General features: G+C 39.0%; 1 protein-coding gene across 1 annotated transcript; it reads right to left on the bottom strand.

The window, feature by feature from the left end:
- Positions 1–3,090: 3,090 nt before the first annotated feature.
- LOC148846660 (galactan beta-1,4-galactosyltransferase GALS3-like) lies at positions 3,091–6,298 on the bottom strand. The gene is made up of 2 exons (XM_088954957.1): positions 4,653–6,298; positions 3,091–3,606 (listed from the first exon to the last, which is right to left on the bottom strand). The coding sequence occupies exons 1-2, from the start codon at positions 5,792–5,794 to the stop codon at positions 3,261–3,263; spliced, it is 1,488 nt and encodes a 495-aa protein (XP_088811083.1). The 5' UTR covers positions 5,795–6,298; the 3' UTR covers positions 3,091–3,260.
- Between the last annotated feature and the right edge of the window lie 5,146 nt (positions 6,299–11,444).

Below are 11,444 nucleotides of genomic sequence, written 5' to 3'. Positions count from 1 at the left end.
AAGACGGGTTTTCTATTTATTTTCACAACAAAGCAAAGAAAGAAAGAGAATGAATCTAGGTAGTTGAAAATTATTCCAATTATAACCCGGATCTTCTCACTGAACTCGGTCAACCCGTTGAAACTTTCTCTCAAGTATAAATGTAGAATAACTTATCAAAATAAGCATAAGCGTATAATACCATTCTTTCTTGACTCGCAGGTTCCTTGCCAAACCATTGAGTCAAACAGCGTTTTTGCCGTTTGGGAATCTTCCTCCCTCCCTCACGGGATACACCACCCTCAGGTATTTTCTGTTCTTTTAAACTACCTTGTTATGGGTTCATTCATTAATCATTATTACATTAATTAAAATCTCCCATGTTCAAAACATATTAAATTGAAATATTATCTAAAATTCATTCACTTTTAAAACCTTCTTCATTAATCAGTATTACTTTTTCATTGATTTTCGTTAAGTTAGTGTTAGTAATTATTAATAGAAGTTGTCTATATAAAAGATTTAAATATTTTATATGACCAAATTACCCTTGAATAGTTAATCAAATTTAGTAAATATTTTTTCATAACAAAATTAACCCTCACCCAAATTCGAGCTGACATTAGGCGGCTAGGCTTTAAGAATGGCAATGGGTGAGATCAAATTCTCCACCTTCAACCTTGAATTTAAAATAAATTTTCATCCTTGACCCTAATCTCTGCTAGAGATAAAAATAGCTCTTCATCCCTAATGCCTGATGGAGATAGGTCTATTATTGTAGATTCAAATTCCTAAAATTTTTAATTTAAAAAATAGATTTACTTAAAATAAAAAAAAAATCAAAATATAAAAATATTTTAAATATTTTGATATAAATAAATTATAAATAATATTATATATGTATATATTTAATATATAATCGGGATGGAATTCTCTTCCCATCCCTGTCTCTGCCAAGACAATCTCCTTCTGCTGATGGGGTTGGAGAAGCCAAATATCGAATAAGGAGAGGGAAAGTTGCCATCTCTACTAGGCTCTCACTAATGAAGGGTAATTCTATTAAAAATATATTTAATAAGATTGATGGATGATTGAGAGATAGTTTGATCATATAAAATATTTATTATGTAAACAGAAAATGAATTTTAGACACTAAAATTTCATGACAGCGGGCTGGAGTATGCTTTTTGAACCATCGTTAACTGGACTGTCAGACTAGATAACCAGTTCTGTTTTACTTTAAATCCGATTCTTAATAAAAAATCAATGAATGATTCATTAATTCAAGCAAATGAATCGTTAATCCGTTTAATGGTTTTTAGCTAATTTTAAATTTTAATTATTATTTTTATTTATTTTATTAAAATGAATCATCTATTTAAACTAAACAATCAAATTTTTAATTTAAAAATCGATGGCCAGAACGATTTCTATTCCGAATTGTTTTTTAAAACATTATTATGGAGGTTTTGAAAACTCACGACGAGCTGAAGAAAAATGCGAAAACATGACGGTGAAATTTTAATTTTAGATAGTATCCCAATGAAATTTGGCACGGGCCACGGAGACCGAGTGTCCAGGAATAATATGAAAATTCGACGTCTCAGATTACAAGGAACCCTCGAGACAACAACTTAGGTTGCGGAATCCCTGAATAAACAAGCAATGAAGAAAGAAAACTAAGCAGAAGCTTCCTTTGGCCGACAAAAGAGACCCCGGATTCGATCTCAAATGACGAGAATGCCCCTGTCAAAGTGTCAAGTGCACAGACTGCACGCACAGACAGACTCCAGGCAGGCGGCCACCGAGCCAACCTCACCACGTGCATCCATGTGGCACCAAATAAGACCTGAGGGCTCTGAGACAAACCCCGATGAGACCCCCGAGCGGTCGTGGCAGTGTCGGTCACCGTTCAATAGCAAAAGACGGTCTCCATCACCATCCAAACGATTGGATGCTTGATGATTTAACAAGGGGCCCACAATTGACAATAGGGAACATCACAGCCTAAGCAGAGATGGATTCCAGAAAGAAACGCGACAAAGAGCCAGATGTGTTGACGCGTGTCTTGTTGTTTGTTCCCCGATACCAACCGCTTTGGACCGTTTTTTTGTTTTTAACGTATTCCCATTACTACTGCCAGTCTGGTACACTTCGCTATCAGCCTATCACTCACTCCGCCTCCCGATCGGATCCCCCGCACAGTAGTCTCGGGCCGGGCACGGGGCATCACATCAATTCACATCCACATCTCTCCCATTCATTAACCCTAAAATTTATTGATTAGGTGCCAATAATTTTACTGTTCAGTTCCTCCCAAAGTTCTTAACTCCACCGTATAGTTGACACCTTGAAATTGCAGTTAATTTACAGTTAAGTCGGTGAAGCACAGTGAATTTTTTTAATTTAGGGTTACAGAAGTTACAGATCCCAAACGAATCTTTTGCTGCTGGAATCAAACCCGGACCGGCATCAGAGGGGATGTGTCAGTGTCTGCGACCCACTAATTGTTTATTCCAATCAAACGCTCCATGTTGATCTCTTCCTGTCAATGGGTCGGGTCTACGCGATTGACCCGAACCATCCAAAAACGATTATTAATTGGGTACGTTTCGATTCTCGCCTGTCTCAAATCAATTCAGAAATGGAACTGATTATTTTATTGAATATATACAATGTTTTTTTTCTTATAATTTTTATTATATTTTAAACTTGAAATGGAAATTTTGATATATTATAAATAAAATAAAAATATTTAAAAATATTTAATTTATTAACCTATAAATAAATTGGGTACGTTTCGGTATGATTGATTCATGGTCTAAGATTTTGTTCCGATTAATAATCGGATCAAATTGGTTATACTGTGATCCGACCCGATGCGTAGACAGCCAGCGTAAGACAAACACTTGTGACCTGTGAGCAAGATTCTTGCTACAGCCAGCAATGGTGGGGACAGTGTGGCAGCAAGCAACCCATGCTGCGAAAGCGGAAGGGTCCACAGCAATTAGTGCTGGTGGTCCCCCCCAAAAAAAAAAAAAAGAAAAGGAGGAAAAAGCTACCCTTAAATCAAGGAAGAATAGATTAGACCTGTAAAAAAGAATCCACCTCTTCTCCACAATAACCATCCATCCGTTATCTGTATATAAATATATCTTACAAAAAAAAAAAAAGCACTGAATTGAATTTCTGTTCTACAGAAACCATGAAGCCGAAGGAGGAGATAAAAAAAGAGATAAAAGAAAGAATTTCAAGCAAACAAAACAAAGCCGTCAAATCCGTCATTGCCGCGTTCTTTGTAACCTGCTCCCTATGGTCTTGAGTTCGAACCTCTTTACAGATTGAGCCGCGTCCCGTAAGGTGCTGTCTAGCTCGTATGGTATGCCTTCCACCGTCAGGTGGGTTACATTCACAAGCTGCCGGCATGGCTCCCGCCGATCGGCGATTGTTCCGTGATAATGGAAGTACTTAATCCGGCCTTCCGTCTTGTGTGTGGTCTTGCCGGCGACGTTCTGCGACATATGAACTCCGGTCGCAAACACATTACGCGGCTGGACCGCGTACTTGCGATCCCTCCTTATTCCTTTCTTTACATCCTTGAATACTAGCTTTTCAAACCCCCATTTTCTGTTGTTCATACCACCGAAACAAAACAACAAAAGCAAAGTAAGCAGCAGCTGAAAAGCAGTAATGGGTTGTATAATTATCAATCAAAGAATATCAAAATCAAACGACCAGTTCAGAATTAATACAGTGAAGAAAGCTTATAATTAAGTAATTTTGTAAATTGGTCCGATATTTGCATGCAAGAATATTCTGCAGCAAATCTTACCCAACCACCTCACTCAGGAAAACCTTTACTTTCAATCATGTGGTCAAGAATGGAAGCTTTCTTATTGATTCCTAAAGGAGCTTGTTTGGTGGGGAAATCATCATTGGTCCAATGGTTTATTCTTTAGTTCGAATTTCAGTATTCAGCTCCCCCATTCCTCGCCTACCCAAATAGAATCTAATCTAGAAATAAAGACAATCTAATCTAGAAATAAAGACCCATCACCCAACTAAACATCATATTCATGGCTATAAGGCTAATAATTTTTAAGACAAAGCACTCGAAGCCTAATAATATTCTACCCAGAAAAAGAGAACCAGAACAAAGCACAAAAGCATTGCAACCACTCAACCACTCCATCCAAAAAAGCGAAGGTGCCCATGTCTGTATCACTCTCATTGACATCATAACAACTCTTAACAAGATTTTCTCGCTTAAGACAATCAAGATCGGACAAGGTGTTAAATATATAAACAGTCCAAATTGCCTATATTCATGTCTAATTGTTCAAGCCAAGGTGCCCATTTGTATCATAATCACAACCTTTGACACGCTAACAACTTCACAACAGTATGGTTAAACTCTAGACCATCCTAGATTACGACTAAAACGGATATTTAATGGACATTTGACATTGATTAGTGATGTTGAAACTCAAAATCCAGTTGTTCAATCCCAAACATAACTGTAAATGCACAGTAGAAATCATCAAATCAGTGCTTTTAATTTCTCACCCTGCTCTAAAATGTTGAAGTTTCTAATTATACGAAATTCTTGAGTTTTCAGTTTTAAGTGAAATTGGAAAACAGAGTGAGAAGGTGCTTAGGTTGCGAAGAGGTACCTGTAAGTTTTTCCGGCGTCCTCTGCTAGGCAGAGCTTATTGGACATGGGCATCTGTTCAATGGTGAACTGGGTATAATCCGATAGAGAATCCAGAACCGATTTAATGGTGCTTTTTGGCGGGACATAAACGTATTCATCCACATCGAAGAAGAACATCCACTTGGCCATGAAGCGATACCGATGTAAGCAGTCATTCACCACGAGAAACTGGTTGTGATAGTAGCCATCAAACCGTTCCTGCTCTCTGATGTCCTGCAATGTCACATACCCTTTCTCCATCCATGGCTTCAGAACCTCGAGAACACCCGGATGGATCCCACCGGCGTCGTGTATCACGAAATGGGATTTTGGTCCGAACAGCTTCACATGGTAGGCAATCCACTCTCTCACCCTCTGCGGACTGAGATTGCCGTATAACGATGAGCCACAGTACAAGTAATCGAACTGAGGCGGCGATTTAAAGACCGAAACGTTCAAGCTCCCCGGAGCTTCTCTCAAAGCCTCGATCTTTTCCGTTGCATTAACATCTCGATCGAAGCCGCCGTTGGTCCAGGAATGGAGGATTAGCTTACCACCTGAGCCGTCGGCACCGACCGGCTCCGGGAACGTGCAATTGACAACAACGACGGTGTATATTCGTCCGTATCCCCAATCGGGATAAATCTTGTAACCGTCGGTGAACAATGATTGGTTACCGGAATCTGGGACCCACTCGCATTGATACTGGGGCTTACCGTAGACATGGAGAGGCTTGGAGGCAAGACCGACAACAGCGAAAGTGTCGAGGCCACCCCTGTAAGTACCCATCTGGATGAAGGCGTAAGCAGCAGCGCCGTATGGGTTGAAAGCTCGCTTGACGATGCCCCCATCGAGGATCTGATCCTGTTCAAGGGACGGCGGTGATGGAGCAGGCGGAGGGGGAAGAGAAGGGGGTGGTGGGGCCTCAGAGGAGAGCTTGGAAAGGCAGAGACGGAAATCGGAAGGAGAGATGGAGAGGCGGGAAGGAAGGAATTGAAGAACAGTGGCTAAAGAACAGAGAAAGAGAAGAGCCGTTAGAAGAATTTTAAGCTCAGCAGCACAGCTCCAAACGACCCCTACGAACATGTTCCTCTCCTTCTCTCTCTCTTTCTCTTTAGCCATCTAAAGATTACTACGCCGGTTGTGGAAGAACAAGAAGGGGAAGAAGAACAAATGCTCTCTTTCTCCCTTGCTTTCTTTCTGTGTTGCTTTGTCTTTCTTTCTTCCGTTTGCTTTCTCCTTTCAAGCTTCAACAACTGGAAAAGCAGTGAGAAAGATAAAGAGAGAGAGAGAGAGAGAGAGGGAGGGGGGGGGGGGGTGACTCAAAAGACAAAGGAAATGAGAATTAAATATAGTGCGAAATCATGGGTTAAAGAGTAAAAGCAGTAATGTTGAAAATTTGCTAATGGGAAAGTAAGGAGAAGTAGAGACTAGAGACTTAGAGACTAGAGAGAGAGGGAGAGAGGAAGCAATAGACAATAGTGTATCTGTGTATGAGAGAGGGCCACGTGGAAAGTTGTGCAGGCTCCAGAATCGCCTGATCCGACAGATACTCTCAAAATTTTGCTTTGCCCTTCTGGAAATGAAAAGGTTGGGCTGGGTAATGAGGGGGACTTTGAACAGCCCGGATCCAATGCGTTTGGACTCGAAGGAAAACTCCTTTCAAGTTACTAGATTTTGTGACACGTGTACAATCGCAGGGATTTAACAACGCGTCGACAAACAAGGGGACTCGGAGGAACAATCCCTTCGAGTCCAAACGCGAACGCACTGCCACTGGGGATCCGGAGTGGACCTTGGCTTTCCATCATTGGCGTTGGGAGTCCATGCAAAAAGTAAAGTAAAAGCCCCGAACCGTCTGATTGATGACGAAGAGTTGTTATCGATTTCCATTATTTGACTGGAAAAAGATTGTAATCGAAATTTCTTCCTTTCACGGGAAAATGAATGAATTGTGCATCAAAGGAATAAGAATTTTCTTAGGCTCCGTTTGATTCATAAATCATAATAGAAGTTGGAATCAGAATCACAATTCCATAGAATCGGAATCGGAGTGATCTATTTTCTTAATCTGCTTGGTTTACACAGGAATTGGAATAGAATTAGTCATTAGAATTAGCTAAAATGGAAATGCCCCCACCAGAAATGAAAATGGAATTTAGATTCGTCCAACCAAACGAAATGGCAGATTCTGATTCCAGACCCTATGCAAACCAGGCCTTAAAATTCGGTGCGTGGAAAAATTGGAAGGAGGAACGAAAGAAAGAGAGAGAGAGAGAGAGAGAGAGAGGACCGATCCGCGTAACGTGTGTCGTTGCCTGATTAATAATTCCCTTCGTGTGGGACCCACCTTGCGTTGTTCCTATCAAATGATTGGTGGACGGTCCTGATATTCCTACGATGATTCGAAACTCTACACTTCCCCCCACCAAGCCAATTAGCCAAGACCAAAACCAAGAGCAACGGCGACGCAGACGCCGATTTTATTGTCCCCTTGCTAAATCTAGCATCAAGCACATCACAACCAGAGCCCAGTTTCACGTGGATCCACTCTCAGACCCCACGTATCAAATACCGATGGAGTAAGATGGAGATTAGGCTTTTCTTTAGCCACCCAATCCCATTCATTTCAAGTTTCAAGTTTCAACCGCCCGGAAAAAGAAAAATCCGGACTTATTTTTATTTTTGAACGGTGGCAATGATTACTGTAAAGCACGTGAACCAACGGGGACACAATAGGAATTTCACCAGGAACGATCCTGCTCCAATTTCCTACTGCCTAGATAAGTGATGATGACGTCTGTAATTTAGCTATACCAGGAATGCATTTAAATTTAAAATTTTAAATAAATACTGTATTTTAACTCATTTATTAAGTAGGTAAGGCCGTTAAAGAAAGAAGACCACCGTATATAAATCGTAGAATGTTCTTTGGTTTGACCATTTTCCTATAAATTGAGAAAAGAATAGAGAGAATAGATACATTGTATATATGACAACGTGAAGGGTGAATACCACATGTTCTGTTTAGATAAAACAAGTTTGGTTTATTATTTTCATACATCGGTAGGTAGCAATTAACCCAAAAAGTTCAACTTGTTTTTTGGATATTTATCTCTCCCTCATATTATGTCTCAATTGCCATGTGGCAAGAATGTTTATTTCCCTTACCTATTGCTTGTGTCTGAAGACATTTAAAAAAAATATTAATTCTATACTTATTTAATCATGGCTAGTTATGAGACTATGAGATGAGACCTCCATGTGGGCAGAAGACCCTGAGTTTTGGTTCCCTTGAAACACGGCCAGACCACAACGCGTTTTGAGTTTGAGATCGAATAAGTCAATAATGAATACCCACATACCACAATTCTATATTGGGTTTCCTTGGAACGGACAGCAAGGCCCAGAGCCCAACGCCCAAGACACTAGACCCTAGGGGACAGTGTAATAATCGCTTGTTTTTGGTAAGAAATGTTTTATTATGCTCCTTTCAATGGATCCACATTATAGTTTTTAGTTTATGTTGCTTTCAATGCAGTTCAGCGGAGGTTAGCTATTAGTATTAGCTAATGAAGGTTTGAGATCATGGGCTAAGCTGAAAAGCCGGCTATTGGTAAGGATCAAAACAATAGATAGAGTCATAAAGAAAGCAGCTATTCAGCTTTCAGTAGTTGTGCTATCCATGTTAATTCAATTTAAGAGGTGGATCCACCCGTTTTCAGCGAAACCCTAATTTCAAAGCAGATTCACCCAGAGTTGTTCTTTTCATTATTTTCGTTCTTTCTTTTATATTGAACTAATCTGTGAAGCTTGGCTATGATGGTGAGTGAGGTGAGACTAATACGCAACTAAAGCAGCTCCAAACGTAAGCACATAGATTATGAATTATTGGTTTCTTGTTTTACTAATGACTTGTCGGCCGGTGATAATTAATTACTCCAAGTACAGCCTACCCAAGAAAGAAAGGCTCCTCGTTGACAAAATTATAAGTTTTATAAATGCTTTGAAAATTAACTCTTCCTCATAGCTTATTCCCTCCTCCATAAGGTCTAATTTCAAGATTCTTCTGCAGATTTGAAAATCTAAATTCTTGGCCCATGTTGATCGAGCTTTTATAGGCGGTTGCCATTCCAAATTATTTTATGGCTTTTTTAGGGTAAATTACATATTATTGTCCACTATCGCAGTGGCAATTGTTATTGAACTTGCCAATAAAGCATGTTCCAACTCTCTACCAACTTGATTTAATGCCGTATATCTTATCTTAAGATTGGGACTCGCCATGTATCAAATGCTCAGTGTGAGATCATGTTGGTAGAGGGTTAAAATGTGTTTGATCCAGACTTTGAAAGAGATTCTGTCAATTAACTTTGAAAAAGATTCTTTGTTTAAATTTTTTAAACTTCAAAATAACCCTTTTCTTTAATAATATATTAGTGTTATTTTATTTTCATTTATTACTAATATAATTGATACAATTAATTGCATGTTGTAGTTATTGCAATTCCAAGTTTTCATAGGAGTTTTTTGGTTTATTTTTCTGTTGCAATTTCCATTTTATAAAAGTTTCTTAGAGTGTGTATTTTGGTCATTCCATACTCAACTTTACTGAAAAGGAGGTTCTTTATTGGAATCTCAAAGTTGGTGGGAATAATTTCTACCCTAATTAGATGGTAATAATTTGTAATATAACCTTTTATTAGATCTATTTGCAATTATCGGCTTAATGATATGTCAAGGGATTTTTCTATTTAGGCCCTGTTTGGTTCATGGGAATAGGGGTCTGGAATCGAAACCAGAATAAGTAGTCCATTTCGATTCCAACTGTTTGATTGGGCAGAATCAGAATTCCATTTTCATTCCTACTGGAATGACATTTTCCCATTTGAGGAACTTGAGGAAATGGCCATTCCCTATCCCTCCTTTGAGAATAAAATCCAATTCTTACTTACTTTCATTTTCATTTTCATTCCTATATGAACCAAACAGAATATGGGAATAGACCATTTCAATTCCTGTTCTGATTTTAATTCCAACTGTGAATCAAAGAGACCCTTATATCTTAGAAGGCGAGACATGATTATAACTAGTCTAAAAGATACAGGTGGTCTGGCTATTCCAGATGTATTATATTTGAATAATATGGGTCTAAGTCATGAAGTTAGTTTGTAAAAGTTTCTTATTTCCTCTAACGGTGTATGGGTGAATGTGGTATGTCTCAAATATGTTCCCAATGGTTCATCTTATTGGCTTTCTAGCAAGAGAGGAGGTTTTATACTTCAGCGAGGAGGGCTTTCAAAGATTGGTATATGTTGGAACTTGGAACATCCCCAATGGTTGGAAACTTGGAATTTACGTGCTTTTGTTTATCCTGATAGTCATAGAGTTATTTATACCTGGTCCCATGGTTTTTAAAACTGACCCGGTCAGGGGTTCAGTTACTGTGTCGACTCGAACAGTCGGCCTGTTCTGACAAAAAATTTAAAAAAAATAGAAAAAAATAAAAAAATGAAAACCGGTCAAAACCGTTCGAAGGATTAATCACCCGGGTCAGCGGTTTTCTGACCAAAATCAACGGTTTTTATGGAAATTCCAGTTTTGGAAAAACCGGAACCGATCACCTGACCTCTTCCCGGTTTTTCCAGTCCGACCATCCGGTCCAGTCCAGTTTTGAAAACCATGCCTGGCCCAATATCCCGTCCATATCATTACCCCCCCCCCCCCAAAAAAAAAAAAAAAAAGAAAAAGAAAAATATCAGGCCTATATGTTGTAATGTAACCATCTTATATGGCCCGATTCTACATCCTATCCACTGCGTTCTGATTTTGCAATCTATGTCTAAAAGATCGGATTCTGATTTGACTCCATTTGATTTGATGAAAAGTTGAGAAATATTCAAATTTTTGTATTTTAAAAAATTAAAATAGAGTTAGCTTAAATCTGAATTCGAATTTCAATATGAGGCCTTCAAGTCTGATCAGATTTTGGATGCAAGTCTTAAAAAATCGGATCGGATTCAGATTCGGATTTTGCTGAATCCAATCCGAATCCAATCTAATTACAGCCTTAATTACATGTTTGTAAAGCTCTGTAAGTTTGAGAAACACAGGCCAACAGGATTCCCTGTTAGCAAAAAGTCTGTGCACATAACATTCAGCCACACATTTTAGGAACATCTCTGGCACATGCATGTTGAATTCATGGGGAGATGTTTCCAATGTGCGGCAAGATTCTCATATTTATAAAGTGTGTTCAGAGTTTTGTTTGTAGAAATTTGTCACAACTTCATTAAATCATGGTTTTAAAAGGTTAAAGGTGGAGGAGAGGCGGTTGGGCGTGAAAGGGTTAAGGCTTAAGCCCCAAGGCATTTTAACCTGATTAGACATGTTGCTGGGCTTGGCCAGCCCATTAAACTACCCGACCCATGAACAGGTCAGATTCGATCTAGGGATCAAGTTAACAAGTATTTTTTGTATTAAAAAAAAAATCTTATCTCAAAATACCAAAGCATTGAGATTTTTTCTTTCTTTTTAATTCCATTGTTGATCAAAAAATGCTTTGCAATGATTTGTTTTAGATTCTTAGTTTTAGCTACATAGTCCATAATTAGATTAAGTAACCAATGGGGCCATACCCCGGCCTTGTCTTGCCTTGATCACCACGTGGACACTGATGTCGCTGAGGAGTCGGCCATGACCTCAACCAAGACGACGACATGGAAAGCCATCACATAGTTGAAACCTTGGACCAAGAGAAGAGAGGGCACAT

The sequence above is a fragment of the Nelumbo lutea genome, chromosome 7, assembly GCF_056320005.1.
Source record: "Nelumbo lutea isolate HS-2025 chromosome 7, American lotus-T2T, whole genome shotgun sequence".
NCBI classification, from domain to species: domain Eukaryota; kingdom Viridiplantae; phylum Streptophyta; class Magnoliopsida; order Proteales; family Nelumbonaceae; genus Nelumbo; species Nelumbo lutea.
Note: the sequence above shows the minus strand (reverse complement) of the source record. Positions and strands in the feature narration are given on the sequence as shown.

What these genes read in the sequence shown, in the direction of transcription:
- LOC148846660 (XM_088954957.1), bottom strand. Translation starts at nt 5,794, where the DNA reads ATGGCTAAAGAGAAAGAGAGAGAGAAGGAGAGGAACATGTTCGTAGGG. An exon ending in GACGCCGGAAAAACTTACAG is followed by an intron (nt 3,607 to 4,652) that starts GTACCTCTTCGC and finishes TATGAACAACAG; the next exon opens with AAAATGGGGGTTTGAAAAGC.